We start from the raw sequence: 17,578 nt of genomic DNA on the forward strand, positions 1-17,578 counted from the left end.
CAGAGAGAGACCAAGTACTCAGTCAAATTAAATGAACATGTTGAGTACTAGTCCTTAACAATACAGTAAGGCCCCTGTATCCATGAAGGATATGTTTCTGTTTGGATCATAGTTATGTGAAATCCTGAACATGAGTGAAGTAAATTATGTTACTTCTAGTCCCAGCATAGCAGTATAAAAGGTTTTTAAAAGCTACAGTCAAATGATAGCTAAAATGATAAATCTTGTTGCACTCCAGGACAGGAAAAACCCTCTGACTTTAAACACCACACTGTTGGATGAAAAACAATCTGTTTATTGAAGATAATTAAAAAAGCAATAAAGTAAAAAACACTTTAAAGAAATAGGTAAATCCAATTAAGTAGGAAGATAAGAAGGAACAAAGTAGTCCAGGGTAATAGTCCATAAAAACAAAGGCAAAACTTTCCAAATAAAATGCAAGGAACCAGGAAACATGAATCCAAGGCATGAATATAGAGCATAAAATCCAAGAATCAAAACCATGAAACAAAGGCACTTAAAACATGAATTTTCCAAGCAAAACTTCCACGAATAAGAATGAGATCTTGACTTGATTCTAAATAATGCTTCATCTGACTACACATCCTGTACTTGGGACTTTTATCTCCTCATTAGCCAAGTCTCTAGCATTCAGAAATTGGTTTCATTTTAACTGAGAATTTCTTATCTGTTTCTCTCGGAACCTGGCAGACCGCCAAAACCACTGTTCGGCTCTCCTGTTTTGTCTAATCTCCTCGCGTCTATCTATTTGCTCATTAATTTCTGCAGCTGGGCCAGCTGTTTTCATGTTCCCTATCATGGGCACTCTCTGGTAGCAATTCAGGGAGTACACCATCATCCCCACACCCCTCAGGGACATTCTCTTGGGAAACTACACTTTGAACAGGGAGCTCATGGTCATTCTCTGCATCAAGATCACCGACCAAACCATTGCCATCTTGAAACTCATTTACATCACTCCCCACATCCAAAGCACCCTGATCCTGGAACACAATCACAGGCTGAGCTGCAAAAAATCTGTTGTGTCCCAGCTGTGGGACACTTTTTCACCCAGACACCATGCAAGGATGAGAAAATCCATTAAGTAAAGTGTATTAATAAAAATATAGAAGATAAGGAAAAGCACAATAAAAAAGTACAATCCAAAATCCAAATGACAAATTCAGAAACTACAAAGTTGTTGAGTATAGGTGACATTCAGTTTGAGGAATCAAAGCACAGGATTTCAAAAACTTGGAACTGCACTTAGAGGCAATACAGCGAAACAAGGCAAAATCAAAGACCTGAACAGGAATTACAATCCAGAAGCTTGAAACTTAACCAAGAAAACATGAACAAGACACACAATCCCGAAGCTTGAACACTTGAAGCAAAGCCATAGAACTTAAGAGTTGCTTCCACTTGAAATGCAATGTTGTTCTCACAAAGAGCTGTCTGTTTGGAGCCCACTTAAATGCCTCAATCCCTTCCCATGACATCACTCCTCATATACCTGCTTCTTCACCGCTTATTTTGAAACTACTGAGAAAGGCGAGTCTGTCTTTCCTTCACATTCTTGCGGTGTAGCTGCAGCCACTCCAACCTAGTAACAGACTCACACTCCCCCACATTCATCTCAGGAGCAAACTATGGCAGATTCTCATGGGAACAGATTTTGCTTTCTCTAACATCCCGAGAACTCCCAGGAGATTCAGTAACACACCTCTCCATGCCACTTCATTCCCCAAAACCCCCTCTTGGGATGCCACAAAATCCTCTTCCTCACCCTCTGAAGCTTCAGATTCTTCACAAACCACAACCAAATCATCCCTGTTTTGCAAATTAATCTTGATAATGTAACTCCTTTTATTGTTATTGGGGGAAAATCACACCAGTTCATCCTTTCCAAGCAAATCCAACAATCTATTCAAATAAAGCAAAAGCAAAACTTTTGGAAACAAATTCTCCAGAACTTTTGGAAACAAACTTCACTTCACTTTTCATGACATGGCTGCATGTATTTGCTTTGGGCTTATTTCGCAGAGAATCTGCTCATGTGTTAGAAGAACAGAGAATGGGTTTTTTCATTTAAAATACATCTTACTTGTATAAATGTCGTGTCCTTGGTAATTCTTCTGTGCTGAGGAAATAGCTAAAATAAAAGGAACATAAAATATAATTAGATTTTTAGGAGCAACATTTATTTCATCTGCATTACCTGCATACGCATGTATTATTTATTTGTCAATTCATTCATTCATTCTTTCATTATGATGTTCCTTTTCCTCTACAAGAAGGGAGTCTCTGAAAAAGCGTCTTACCAACTTAAAAGCAAAGTAACAACCTTCCCAAGCCTTTAGATTTTGCTCAACATTGTGATCACTTTAGTCTGTATGTTTTTAAGAACACAGTTTTCAGACAAATCTAATGAAGTGGTAGAAAGAGGAGATGGTAGAAAGAATCTATGGCAAATCTAGATCAGAAGTATTGTCGAAGGCTTTCATGGCTGGAATCACTGGGCTGTTGTAGGTTTTTTCGGGCTATATGGCCATGGTCTAGAGGCATTCTCTCCTGACGTTTCGCCTGCATCTATGGCAAGCATCCTCAGAGGTTGTGAGGTCTGTTGGACCAACCTGGACACAGCGTTTTATTTGAGAACACAGAAATGCTGGACCACTCTCACAACCACCATGTCAGACTACACAGAGAAGCCATTGAACTCCACAAGCATGTGGACAATTTCAACAGAAAGGAGGAAACCATGAAAATGAACAAAATCTGGCTACCAGTATTAAAAAACTCTAAAATTAGAACAGCACAACAACAGAGAGGAAACAAACAAAGACATCTAATCACCTCTCAACAAAAGTTTGCTCCAGGCACTGTCAGGCCATTATATGGACAAGAGTCCTTTGTTTCACCCTGGTCATTCCACAGATATATAAACCCTTTTTCCTAGTTCCAACAGACCTCATTACCTCTGAGGATGCTTGCCATAGATGCAGGTGAAACGTCAGGAGAGAATGCCTCTAGACCATGGCCATATAGCCCGAAAAAACCTACAACAACCTAGATCAGAAGCCCTAACAATTCATATCACCCAGGACAAATGATAAGGAGAGAGAATATTCGTGTTTTACACATTCTTGGGGTCAGCCAGGGACTTTGAGACTAGAAAATCGGAGGTCACGATGAACTCCCACAGCCAGAACCCTTTAATTTCTTTCCATTGTAGAAACACTAGCGGTACATCTAATAGCAGCTTTCTGCTGGCTTCCTGGGAGCTTTTCTCGGAGGACGAGTGCCTAACAGCAGAGCGGGGCTTCTACTGAATCACAAGGCAGATTAGGTGCTGGCTGGCTAATTGCAGGGTTGCAAACATGATTGTTTAACATATAAACCTTTCAAAATGTAATTCCAGAATAGTTCACATGATGATAAAGAAATTGCAAACTTAAAGAACACACTTTTAAACTCTAACGCTATTATAGGTTGAGCATCCCTTATCTGAAATATTTTAAAAAATCCAAAATTGTTCACAACGGTGGCTGAGATAGTGACATCTTTGATTTTTGGTGTATACAAACTTTGGATTGCTGTGAGTTTTCCAGGCTATATGGCCATGTTCCAGAAGCATTCCCTCCTGACATTTCACCCACATCTATAGCAGGCAGCCTCAGAGGTTGTGAGCTCTGTTGGAAACTAGACAAGTGAGGGAATTCCTGATAGTAAACAATAAGAGCTGGCTCACAACTCCCAACAAAGGATTTGCCCAGGCAAGAAGTAGCCAGGCTTTGAAGCTGCAAGGCAATTCAATGCTAATCAAGGTGGCCAATAGCAACAGTCACACTTGCCTCAAACAAACAAGAGTTCTTTCTCCCACCTGGACATTCCACAGATATATAAACCCCACTTGCCTAGTTTCCAACAGATCTCACAACCTCTGAGCATGCCTGCCATAGATGTGGGTAAAACGTCAGGAGAGAATGCTTCTGAGCGAAGAGGCTCTGAGGACTCCTTCCACCGTGGTTCCATCCTGGTTGCTGGGCTTCTGCCCCCTCAGGCTCCTGCTGAGCGGGCTGTTACATCGTAGGAGCTCACAGGAGCCAGTGGAGCTGGACTCTGGCCCACAATCTTCTCCACCATTTGGGCTCACCAACACTGTGTAGACCTTTGTGCTGACCATCTTTATGCTGACCCTCTTCGTGCTGATTGTTATTGTGTAGATCAATTGTTAGACCAACTGTGCTGACCACCGCCGTGTCGACACCTCCGGAAACCCATCCGCTATTTGACACCAATCGTCCAGTTTACATCTGAATCATAACGCTTTGCCAATTGTCAATCTGTGATTATCGTGTTTACATATTGTGGATATCGCACGTTATAGTTCCTCCATACTTGCTGCTAATGTGGGAATAAGATCATTACATAGCACTTTAAAGGCGCCTGCCTCCATTGCCGACTGATTTGCACTTTACCTTACCCGTTTCCTCCTGCTGCACTTTAGTAACATTGAGGGCTAAGTTTTGGCTTATTGCACTTTAATATCCTGATGCACTTTAAAACCTGCACCTTAAGAACTACTCTTGTAGCCGTGGAATTTGCTACTGTTATGACTGTTGCACTTAAGACCCCAGCACTCTAGGGACCACCTTGTTTTTCGGTTGAACGTTTACTACCTGTATCTACCATCTACCGAAGTGTGTTGTTTCCATCCATGTGGTCCCCTGCCCTCCTATGTATTCTGTCTCTGACACTATTGATTGGTGGAAGGAGCAGGGGAGGAGGAGGGCTGGAGCCGGTGAAGAACAATGAGGAGGGGAGGGGGGATAAAGGAGACCAAAACAACTGGCAAGAAAAAACGCCAACATCTCAAACATCTGATGGAATAGAGAATAAGACCCTGGTCATGAACTGCGGCATGGAGGAAGGGAGGTGTTCCGCTAGCCGAGGGGCCCCCATAGAGGTCATGGTGGGAAGGAGGAGATGCGGGAAAAGGAGACCTCAAATTCAGCCAAATTCGGACCATTTATCTAAAATATTAACAATTCCAACTCGGTCTCCTAAGGTAAATTGGTGTAACCAGGTGAGCGGACCCTCTGGACTGAAGGTGGTGCTGTTGAACGCCAGATCTGTCAACGGAAAAACGACCTGGATCCAGGACCTAATCCTGGATGAGCGGGCAGATCTGGCGTGCATCACGGAGACCTGGTTGGATGAAGCTGGAGGAGTAAATCTGACCCAGCTTTGTCCTCCGGGTTTCTCCGTGCAGCACCAACCGAGATCCGGAGGGCGGGGAGGCGGGGTCGCAGTGGTCTATAGAGACTCCATCCATCTGACCAGGTGCCCCATCCCGCAGACCGCAAATTTTGAAAGCGTCTACCTGAGGGTGGGTGACCGGGACGGAATAGGGATTCTGTTAGTGTACCGTCCACCTCGCTGCACTACAGTCTCCCTACCTGAGCTAGCGGGGGTGGTCTCGGGCCTGGCGTTGAAGTCTCAACAGCTCCTTGTGCTGGGAGACTTCAACATCCATGCCGAGGCGACCCTCACAGGTGCGGCTCAGGACTTCATGTCTGCCATGGCAACCATGGGGCTGTCCCAACAAATATCTGGCCCCACCCACTGTGCTGGACACACATTGGATTTGGTTTTCTGCCAGGGATGGGAACAGGGTGGCGGTGTGGAGGAGTTGTCCATCTCTCCGTTGCCATGGACCGACCACTTCCTGATCAGATTTAGGCTCACTGCGCCCCCTAACCTCCGCAAAGGTGGAGGACCTATTAAGATGGTCCGCCCCAAGAGGCTGATGGATCCGAATGGATTCCTGACGGCTCTTGGGGATTTTCCCGCCACCTCGGTAGGTGACCATGTCGAAGCCTTGGTGGCTCTCTGGAATGGGGAGATGGCCAGGGCTATTGACATGATTGCTCCGGAACGTCCCCTCTCAAGTAGCCGAGCTAAACCAGCCCCTTGGTTTACTGAGGAGCTGGCAGTGATGAAGCGAAGGAAGAGGGAACTAGAGAGTGTGTGGCGTTCGGATCCGAGCGAGTCAAACCGAGCACGGTTTGTGTCCTTTCTTAGGGCATATGCCGCGGCAATAAAGGCCGCAAAGAAAACTTTCTTTGCGGCCACTATTGCGTCTGCAAAGAACCGTCCGGCGGAGTTGTTCCGGATTGTCAGAGGTCTTTTAACTCCCATCACTGCAGATGGGAGCCCTGACAATTCGGTCGCGCGCTGTGAAGCATTTGCTTGGTTCTTTGCAGACAAAGTCGCCTTGATCCGTTCTGGGCTGGACGCCGCGTTAGATGCAGTCTCCGAGAATGTAACAAGAGCACCTGCATGTCCTATTTTGATGGATTCTTTTCAGTTTGTGAAACCTGAGGATGTGGACAAGATACTTGGAGGAATGAGGCCCACCACGTCCATCCTAGACCCCTGCCCATCCTTGCTTCTTAGGGAGGCCAGAGGGGGATTGGCTGAGTGGGTAACAGTGGTGGTGAATGCCTCCCTTTGGGAAGGCAAGATTCCAATGAGCCTAAAACAGGCTATTATAAAGCCGCTGTTGAAGAAGCCATCACTGAACCCCACTAAATTGGACAACTTTCGGCCTGTTTCCAATCTCCCCTTTTTGGGCAAAGTCATGGAAAGCGTGGTGGCCTCACAACTCCAGGTATTCTTGAGAGACACTGATTATCTGGATCCGGCACAGTCTGGTTTCAGACCGGGGCATGGTACCGAGACGGTCTTGGTCGCCTTAGTGGATGATCTGCGCCGGGAGCTAGACAGGGGGAGTGTGTCCGTTGGTGCTCCTGGACCTCTCAGCAGCCTTCGATACCGTCGACCACGGTATCCTTCTGGGGCGCCTTGCGGAAATGGGTCTTGGGGGCATTGCTTTGCAGTGGCTCCAGTCATTTCTGGAAGGTCGCACCCAGAAGGTGTCATTGGGGGACTCCTGTTCCACACCACAACCTTTGACTTGTGGGGTGCCACAGGGTTCCATACTGTCCCCCATGCTGTTTAATATCTACATGAAGCCGCTGGGTGAGATCATCCGGAGTTTCGGGGTGAGGTGTCATCTGTACGCAGATGATGTCCAACTCTGTCACTGTCGAGGTCCTGAACCGGTGCCTGGCCGCTGTAACGGTCTGGATGAGGGCGAACAAACTGAAATTAAATCCAGACAAGACAGAGGTACTCCTGGTCAGTCGCAAGGCCGAACGGGATATAGGGTTACAGCCTGTGCTGGACGGGGTCGCACTCCCCTTGAAGGCGCAGGTTCGCAGCTTGGGTGTGACCCTGGACTCATTGTTGAGCCTGGACCCCCAGGTTTCGGCGGTGACCAGGGGAGCATTTGCACAGCTTAGGCTCGTGCGCCAGCTGCGCCCGTATCTCGGGAAGTCTGACTTGGCCACGGTGGTACACGCTCTTGTCACATCCCGCCTGGACTACTGCAATGCTCTCTACGTGGGGCTGCCCTTGAAGACGGCCCGGAAGCTTCAGCTGGTTCAGCGCGCGGCAGCCATGTTACTAACTGGAGCGGGTGGCAGGGAGCACACAACGCCCCTGTTGTCCCAGCTCCACTGGCTGCTGATTTGCTACCGGACCCAATTCAAGGTGCTGGTTTTGGCCTACAAAGCCCTAAACGGTTCCGGCCCAAAATACCTCTCGGACCGCATCTTGGCCTACGAGCCCACGAGGACCTTGAGATCGTCTGGGGAGGCCCTTCTCTCGATCCCGCCTGCCTCACAGGCACGGCTGGTGGGGACGAGGGAGAGGGCCTTCTCGGTGGTGGCCCCTCGGCTGTGGAACACTCTCCCTGCACACATCAGACAGGCGCCCTCCCTCATGTCCTTTCGAAAAAGCCTTAAGACATGGCTGTTCGAGAGGGCATTTAATTAAGTGCTTACATTACGGTAATGAAGAATTGGAATGGAACAAGGAATATGAGACGGGTTATGATTCCACTATGAGACGAAGCGGATTTTTAGTGTAGTTTGTAAGTGTTGTTAGTTTAGATGTTGTTGAAACTGCCTTTTGTAATTGTCTTTTATGTGTACTGTACACCGCCATGAGTCGCCCTTATGGGCTGAGAATGGCGGTTAATAAGTGCATCAAATAAATAAATCAAAATAAATTCTGGAACATGGCCATACAGCCCGGAAAACTCATAGCAACCCAGTGATTCTGGCCATGAAAGTCTTCAACAACATATTATACAAACTTTGTTTCATGTACAACATAATCTAAGATACCTCTAGGTTATGCATACAAGATGTATGTGAAACATGAATGTGTTTAGACTGGGGTCCCATCTCCAAGATGTCTTGTTATATATGTATATGCAAATACAGATAGTCCAAAATCTGGAAAAAAATCCAAAATACTCATGGTCTGAAGCATTTTACATAGGGATACTCAAGTTGAATGATGGGTTGCATTCAAACTAAGTTAGTGACACTTTATTCTTATGGAAATGAAATTGGTCAATTAGCAAACAGTAGCTTAAACCTGACTGATCTCACTGAGACTAAATGATGAATCAATTAGTTTGGTCCGTATCTAACCTTTTTCAAAATTATTTTGGACTACAGCTCCCATGGTTCTCCATGTATCATGGACATTGGCCATGTTGGCTGGAATATTCTTGCAGTTATGGTGCAATATATATATAACTTTTCAATTTCTGATCCAAGCTGTTTTTATTCTGCCCACACGCCAACACTGTTTTTGACATGTATACAACTGTATTGCCTTCTTTTACAATTGTACAAATTGCTCAAAATCCCTAGAAAATATTTATCCAATTTGTTTTACTGAAAAAAAATAATTATGTGGCATGCATGTTGTTGGCGCAACAAATATTCCATGCAGATTTTTCACATTTGAAGATAACTGTCACAGAAAGAGCAATGTGCTCACAAATTGCAGTTGAACATGCGATACGCTTGTCATAAAGATATGGAAATGGTTAGTTATATGCAATTAAATATAGAAAATTAGAAGCAGCATCCCAGCTGTCAGGAAGAAAGGAACAAAGAATCTGATTAATATTCTTCAACAGCTAGAAAAGCCATAGGAAATGAGAACAGCTGTCCATTGTGCTGATTTTGCACTGATGTTTCGCATGTATGGCTAGATAACTATATATATATGCACACCCTTCTAAAGCTTTCTGAAGTTCCATGCGTGTATCACAACCCAAAGAAACCTTAGTGTTAAGTACAAATCTCTGTAGTGTTGAATGTCTTTACATACTGTCTTTAAGACATATTTCAACACACTTATATAAGTCCTCTTTCCTTCTAATACGGTGTTTCTCAACCTGGGGGTCAGGACCCCTAGGGGGGTCACGAGGGGGTGTCAGAGGGGTCACCAAAGACCATCAGAAAACACAGTATTTTCTGTTGGTAATGGGGGTTTTGTGTAGGAAGTTTGGCACCATTTTATTGTTGGTTGGGTTCAAGATGCTCTTTGACTCTAGGTGAACTATACTTCCCAGCAACCATAACGCCCAGATGGTAAGGTCTATTTTCCCCAAACTCCACCAGTGTTTACATTTGGGCATATTGAGCATTCGTGCCAAGTTAGGTCCAGATCCATCATTGTTTGAGTCCAAAGTGCTCTCTGGATGTAGGTGAACTACAACTCCAAAACTCAAGGTCAATGTCCACCAAACCCTTCCAGTATTTTCTGTTGGTTGTGGAAGTTCTGCATGCCAAGTTCAATTCCATCCTTGGTGGAGTTCAAAATGCTCCTGGATTGTAGGTAAACTATAAATCCCAAATGACAACATCAACCTCCCCCAACCCCACCAGTATTCAAATTTGGGTGCATCAGGTGTTTGTGCCAAATTTGGTCCAGTGAATGAAAATACTAGGCCTGTCGGTTTCGTTTCGTTAATTCGTTAATTCGTATTAAAATCGTTATTTTTTGCATATCCGAAGTGATATCAAAACATATTTTTAAACCCGGAAGGGTTTAAAAATATCGAAGCAGCAGCCCCATGTATTTTACGAGCTGAAGCTCCGCTCGTTAATTGCATGGAGGCTGCTGCTGAGCGCGCCATCCGGCTCTGGCTCCTCCTCTTCCTCCGGAGCCCATTGGATGGCGCGCGCAGCGCTCACAAGCGGCCTCCGCGCGCCATCCGGCTCTGGCTCCTGCGCCCCCCTCCTCCTCCTCCTCCTCCTCCTCTTCCTCCCAGCTGGGAGGAAGAAGAGGAGGAGGAGGAGGAGGAGGGGGGCGCCGGAGCCCATTGGATGGCGCGCGCGGGCTCACAAGCGGCCTCCGCGCGCCATCCGGCTCTGGCTCCTGCGCCCCCCTCCTCCTCCTCCTCCTCCTCCTCTTCCTCCCAGCTGGGAGGAAGAAGAGGAGGAGGAGGAGGAGGAGGGGGGCGCCGGAGCCCATTGGATGGCGCGCGCGGGCTCACAAGCGGCCTCCGCGCGCCATCCGGCTCTGGCTCCTGCGCCCCCCTCCTCCTCCTCCTCCTCCTCCTCTTCCTCCCAGCTGGGAGGAAGAAGAGGAGGAGGAGGAGGAGGAGGGGGGCGCCGGAGCCCATTGGATGGCGCGCGCGGGCTCACAAGCGGCCTCCGCGCGCCATCCGGCTCTGGCTCCTGCGCCCCCCTCCTCCTCCTCCTCCTCCTCCTCTTCCTCCCAGCTGGGAGGAAGAAGAGGAGGAGGAGGAGGAGGAGGAGGGGGGCGCCGGAGCCCATTGGATGGCGCGCGCGGGCTCACAAGCGGCCTCCGCGCGCCATCCGGCTCTGGCTCCTGCGCCCCCCTCCTCCTCCTCCTCCTCCTCCTCTTCCTCCCAGCTGGGAGGAAGAAGAGGAGGAGGAGGAGGAGGAGGGGGGCGCCGGAGCCCATTGGATGGCGCGCGCGGGCTCACAAGCGGCCTCCGCGCGCCATCCGGCTCTGGCTCCTGCGCCCCCCTCCTCCTCCTCCTCCTCCTCCTCTTCCTCCCAGCTGGGAGGAAGAAGAGGAGGAGGAGGAGGAGGAGGGGGGCGCCGGAGCCCATTGGATGGCGCGCGCGGGCTCACAAGCGGCCTCCGCGCGCCATCCGGCTTGTGTGACTTTTCAGGGCTGTATGACCATGTTCCAGAAGCATTCTCTCCTGACATTTTGCCCACATCTATGGCAGGCATCCTCAGAGGTCTGTTGGAAACTAGGCAAATGGTGAGTTATATATCATCTAATATTATCTATGGAATGTCCAGGGTGGGAGAAAGCCATTCAATGCTAATCAAGGTGACCATTACTGCAACATTCACACTTAGCCTGTTTGATCAAGAAAAATTTTTTTTCAAAAATGTTTTGTAAATAATAACGAAAATTCGTAAATAACAAAACATTTTTTTTGAAAGTTTTGTAAATATTTTTAATATCGAAACAAAAAAACACCCCAATTAAGAATCGAATTTAGAAACAAATTTTTTCTTGATCAAACAGGCCTAGAAAATACATCTAGCAAATCAGATATTTGCATTACGATTCATAACAGTAGCAAAATTACAGTTCTGAAGTGGCAACAAAAATAATGTTATGGTTATAGTTAAAAACTGTGTTATGGTTAAAAACCGTTATGGTCAGGGGTCACCACAACATGAGGACTTTATTAAGGGGTCGGGGCATGAGGAAGGTTGAGAACTACTGTTCTAATATGACCAATATCACAAAACTGAGCTTGGAAAAACTGTCTTTTGGAGTAGCAATTCCCAGAATCCCCCTGTCAGCATGCCATCTGCCATCATGATTCTGGAAATTATCTAAAAAATAAATTTCTTCAAGCTCTGTCAACAGTGAAGATACATCAAAAATATAAAGAAGTTTAGTTTCCTTTATCTGAAATGCTTGAGTCCAAAAGTGATTTTGGAATACTTGCATGTAAAAGGTAAAGGTTTCTCCTTGACATTAAGTCTAGTCGTATCTGACTCTGGTGGGTGGTACTCATCTCCATTTCTAAGCCAAAGAGCCAGTGTTATCTGAAGACACCTCCAAGGTCATGTGGCTGGCATGACTGCATGGAGCACCGTTATCTTCCCGCCGAAGCAGTACCTATTGATCTACTCACATTTGTATGTTTTCAAACTGCTAGGTTGACAGAAGCTGGGGCTAACAGCAGGAGCTCATTTCACTCTGTGGATTCGAACTGCTAACCTTTTGGTCAGCATGTTCGGCAGCTCAGCAGTTAAATCCACTGTGCCACCAGCATGTACTTAATGAGATATCTTGGAGTCTAAACATAAAACTAATTTATGTTATTTATAGGCAGTCCCTGAGTTACAAACATCTGACTTACAAAAGGCTCATATTTAAGAACAGGGTGAGACAACAGGGAGTTACAGAAATCTACCCCTCAGAAGGGAAATCACTCTTGGAAGAGGTATCATGGGGAAAAGGTGTCTCCACTGAAGCTTTCTCTCCAATTCTTGTTTCCACAACAAGCCAATTTTTTCAAAATCCAATTATCATAGGGACAGAAAGTGAGATGAAATACTCTGAACACACACACACACATATATGGCTGGAGTTACACTTAAACAATGTTCCTGTTCTGACTCGCACACAAATTTAACTTAAGAACAAACCTACAGAACCTATCTTGTTTGTAACTTGGGAACTAACTTATAAACAATCCTCCAAATATTTACTGCATGAAACAAAGTTTGTGTGCCTCGAATCATCCAAAAGCAAAAATGTTACCATCTGGATGATTTTGAAGTATTTCAGATTTCTGGAGTTAGGAAAAGAGATAATCAACTTGTATACAATATTCTTTATTCCCTTCTGCTGTAACATAATATCAGATACTGTAAAATATGATAATGTGATATGATAATGCTTGTCTTAGAAACCACACCTCTCAAAACCCAAATGAGGCTTTTGGGCAAGAGCACTCTCACAATTGCAATGTGATTCTTACACCTATTTTGCCAATGGGACATTCGGATTTAGCCAGATAATGCAAACAGGTGCTCAGTTTCCATATTTTAACCCAAAAGATTTCAATACATAGCATGACTCACCAGGTTATCTAAGCAACCTAGCGGTCAAATTTCTCTGCTTATTTGCCACAACAACTGATGGCAAATGTCACCTTCAAAAAGGGTGAAACTATGTTATGAAACTGTAATGATTGAACTGAAGAATGGGACCCAGGTTCATAGAACCATCACAGGAGTGGATGTTAGTATGAATTCTCATCTGAAAGCTGTGAAAATGACTCTGAAAAACAGAGAACCTGTCCAATTGGAAACTTTGGGTATTTATTTATTTATCGTGTCATCAGCAACCAGACATTTGTATTACATTTTTAACAAAAACAAACAAACAAACAGACAGACAAAACACAGAATTTGCAAGCTTGGTAGTTGATTAAATGTCCTTTGACTAGTAGCTGGCCACTTGGAGTGCCTCTGGTGTCGCCACAAGGAGGTCCTCCATTGTGCATGTGGCAGGGCTCAGGCTGCATTGCAGCAGGTGGTCTGTAGCTTGCTCCTCTCCACACCCACATGTCATGGACTCCACTCTGTAGCCCCATTTCCCAAGATTGGCTCTGCATCTTGTGGTGCCAGAGCGCAGTCTGTTCAGCACCTTCCAAGTCACCCAATTTTCTGTGTGCCCAGGGTGGAGTCTCTCATCTGGTATCAGCCATTGATAGAGGCTCTGGGCTTGAGCCTGCCACTTTTGGACTCTCGCTTGCTGGGGTGTTCCAGCGAGCGTCTCCATAGATCTCAGAAAACTATCTCTTGATTTAAGTCGTTGACAAGGGATGGGCTGGAGATGTCTCAGCCTTGGTCCTTTCACTATTGGCTGCTGCTTCCTGGCGGATGTCAGGTGGTGCGATACCAGCTAGACAATGTAATTTCTCCAGTGGTGTAGGGCGTAGAAACCCCGTGATAATGCGGCATGTCTCATTAAGATCCACATCCACTGTTTTAGTGTGGTGAGATGCGTTCCACACCGGGCATGCATACTCTGCCGCAGAGTAGCATAGCGCAAGGGCAGATGTCTTCACTGTGTCTGGTTGTGATCCCCAGGTTGTGCCAGTCAGCTTTCGTATGATATTGTTTCTAGCACTCACTTTTTGCTTGATGTTCAGGCAGTGCTTCTTGTAGGTAAGAGCATGGTCCAGAGTGACTCCCAGGTATTTGGGTGTGCTGCAATGCTCCAGTGGGATTCCTTCCCAGGTGATGCTCAGAGCTCGGGATGCTTGTCTGTTCTTAAGGTGAAAGGCACATGACTGTGTTTTAGATGGATTAGGGATCAGCTGGTTTTCCCTGTAATACTTTGGGTATTAGAGGCAATGATATTAGGTATTTCATTCTGCCAGACAGCTTGCCACTGGACACCCTTTTGGTGGATATTGAACCAAAAGTCAAATCCAAGAAAAGGGAAGCAGTTGCTGGAAGAGGGTGTGGGAGAGGGCGTGGGAGAGTCATAGGATGTGGCCAAGGAAGAGGAGGTCCAAGATGATAATTTCTTTATGGCAACTAAAATTAAAAAATGCCAGGCAAAAAAAGGTGAAAGCTTTTTCAGCCCTTAAAAGAAGAGAATACTTACATTTTATGCTGTTTTTCATCATATCCCAAAATCTTGGTCACATCCCAGTCCCCTGATGTGATGGTCTGTATGTTATCATTGCTGCTGTTGGGCTGCCAAAAAAATATATGAAGAAAAGCTGAATTTCAGACAGAAATGCCGAGCTGTCTTTTCTATCTCTACAGATCTTCTTCAAAGCAAGCTATCCCAATGTCTCTGCCACCGTTAGTTAAAAAAAAAGACACTGATTTATTATTCTTCCTTCTGCTAAAGTCCTGGGAGTATAAGTGACAAAAAATGGAATGAAATCTGCGCTTGACATAACTCTAGGAGTTCTCAAACTATGTCGTAGTTTCCCTGGAGTGAGAAGAAAAGGATGCTTGAAGGCGGCATCCTATGGTTAGTCCCAACTTGTGCAGATTCATTGAATCTATTGAATGTACCAATGGAGTAACTCAATTCATTAATTCAATGGATCTGCACTAAATGGAGCCAACCAATATAATTCTGAGCAGTTTCCACAAATGCAGAGTTGGAAACATTCATCAACTTTGGTTTCCTTCACTTTCCGATTTCTCCAATCTTTTTTCCCATTTCACTATCATTAAGCATTTTCAAAGCAAATTTGCACGAAATGCATTATTTTCATGCACATTTATGACTGCACAGTTGTTTTCATATGCAGCTTTGCTGACTATTTTGAAATCTACCCATTCTTTTATTATATTCCTTTGTTTGTTTATAGTCCAATAGATGCATTTGGCTGCGTGTTTTCATCCATTATACATTTTTAGGATGTGTTTTTGGTTGAACCAGGAATTTAAAGGAAGCGAATGTACCCATTTTCCCATGCATTTTGTCCTAATGGAAACAATCTGTACACATTTTTGGACCGGAGGATGTCATTGTGAAATGCTAAGAACTGTGAATACTGGATGTTAGCAGGGTTTCAATATATTAATTGGTTCTGAAAGCATGTATTAGGCAGGCTTGCATCAAAATCATGATCAAATATATATTTCCTGCTGTCCACTTGTGAGTTTGGCAAAGACAAGATGTTGCTGTTAATTGCTATTTAAGTCAAGTTTGATTTCTAGAAACCCTATGCTTGAAAGACAGCCAAGTCACACTGTTATCTACATCTCTACTCTGGTCTTCCAAACTCAGAGTCATGGCTTTCTTGATTGAGTCTAGCCACCTCTAATGCACTCTTCCCCTTCTCCTATTGTTCTTGTCATGCCTTGCTGCCTTTTCTAATGTCTCATCTCTTCTCCTGTTACGGCCAAAGTATGACAACGTTGGTTTAGTCACCTTAGTTTCTAGGGAGTGTTCTGGCTTGATTTATCCTTGGACCTATTCATTTATTCTGTTAGCAATTAATTAGCAATTCAGAAACCCACCCTTCTATAATGACCAAATATATCATCATCCCCAACTTAGCATTGAACCACTGGAACCCACTCATGTGGAAACTTGTTGTGGACATCAGAAAAGCATCTGGATATGTTCCCATAATCCAGTGTTTCATGAGTGGGGTTTCAAAGGGGTGACCAAAGACCATCAGAAAAAATGTATTTCTGTTGGTCTTAGGAATCCCTTTGGGCAGAGAAGGCTGAAGATCTCTCCACTTGTCCTACTCTTCCTTTTTGGAAACAGTCGGTGTATCCTCCTACCAAAAGCTCTCTTCATGCTCTCTGGATATAGGTGAACTAACACTCCAAAACTCAAGGTCAATGCCTACCAAACCCTTCCACCATTTTCTGTTGATCGTGGGAGTTCTGTGTGCCAAGATTGGTTCAATTCCATCATTGGAGTTCAGAATGCTCTTTGATTGTAAGTGAACTATAACCCAGTAACTACAACTCCCAAATGACAAAATCAATCCCCCAACCCTACAAGTATTCAAATTTGGGCATATCGGGTATTTGTGCCAAATTTGGTCCAGTGAATGAAAATACATCATGCATCAGATATTTATATTACAATTCATAACAGTAGCAAAATTACAACTATGAAGTAGCAATAAAAATAATATTATGGTTGGGGGGTCACCACAACATGAGGAACTGTATTAGGGGTTTGCAGCATTAGGAAGATTGAGACCACTGGCATAATCAGATAAAAATGATGAAAAATTGTTGCATTAGCCACGGAGACTCTAGAAGACCCCAGCACTTCTCAATGGATGATCTGGTTCCAGGGGCATAGCCAGATACTTCTCCAATAACAGTAGCAAAATTACACTTTCCACCAGCCATGGAATGGCCATTGGGGTTATCTCCTTCATTGCAGCAGCTCAAGAGAAAGTCTCAATGGTGTTCAATAATGACTTGTAGTGTAGTCCTGCGCGTATTTTACGGTGCCATGCTGTGCCATATAAGATTCCAACCAAAGTGTGTATTGTTATTACTTCTCAAGTGTTTATAAATATAATTAGGCAGCAATAAAAGCTTTTCTTACCTGTGATGAAGACATGGCAATATGGTAGAATTCACCTCGTCCTCCCTGAGGAAAGGCTCTGACAAAGAAGAACTTCCTCCCATCTTTGGAGAAGATAGGCTCTTCATTCTACAAATGCCAAGGAGTTGTAAATGAGTGTGAGTAGTATGAATATACTAGATTAAAAAAAAAAAACACTTGAAAGGATGACATATGCAAGATGGAGCCAGATTGTTTTTGGCTGCTCCAGAGGCTAGGACACAGAGCAATAGATTCAAATAGCAGGAAAAGAGATTTCACCCAAATATTAGCTGGAAAGAGCTGTTCAACAGTGGAATACACTGTCTCCTCGGAATGTGGTGGAATCTCCTTCTCTGTAGGTCATTAAATAGAGGCTAGACAGCCAATTGCTAGGGCTGCTTTGATTATATATACTTGAATGCCAAATGAACCTATTGGCCATTGGGATCTTTTCCAACACTATGATTCTATGATTCACACCAAAAAGACAATCATTCTATTTCTTTGGACATCTTCCACCAGCCAGATGTAAATCAAACCTTGGAAATTTCAGAAGCCCAATTTAAAACCTGCTCAG

General features: G+C 44.8%; 1 protein-coding gene across 6 annotated transcripts in view; it reads right to left on the reverse strand.

The window, feature by feature from the left end:
* DPP6 (dipeptidyl peptidase like 6) overlaps positions 1 to 17,578 on the reverse strand; it is a 692,619-nt gene that overhangs the window by 50,456 nt on the left and 624,585 nt on the right. For all 6 annotated transcript variants that reach the window (XM_060782596.2, XM_067470371.1, XM_060782595.2 and 3 more), the window contains exons 13-15: positions 17,002 to 17,109; positions 14,563 to 14,654; positions 2,105 to 2,152 (exon numbers count right to left, since the gene is read on the reverse strand). In XM_060782596.2, coding sequence (XP_060638579.1) covers positions 2,105 to 2,152; positions 14,563 to 14,654; positions 17,002 to 17,109 — 248 coding nt within the window. The remainder of the gene's footprint in view (positions 1 to 2,104; positions 2,153 to 14,562; positions 14,655 to 17,001; positions 17,110 to 17,578) is intronic.

The sequence above is a fragment of the Anolis sagrei genome, chromosome 6 (assembly GCF_037176765.1).
Source record: "Anolis sagrei isolate rAnoSag1 chromosome 6, rAnoSag1.mat, whole genome shotgun sequence".
Lineage (NCBI taxonomy): Eukaryota > Metazoa > Chordata > Lepidosauria > Squamata > Dactyloidae > Anolis > Anolis sagrei.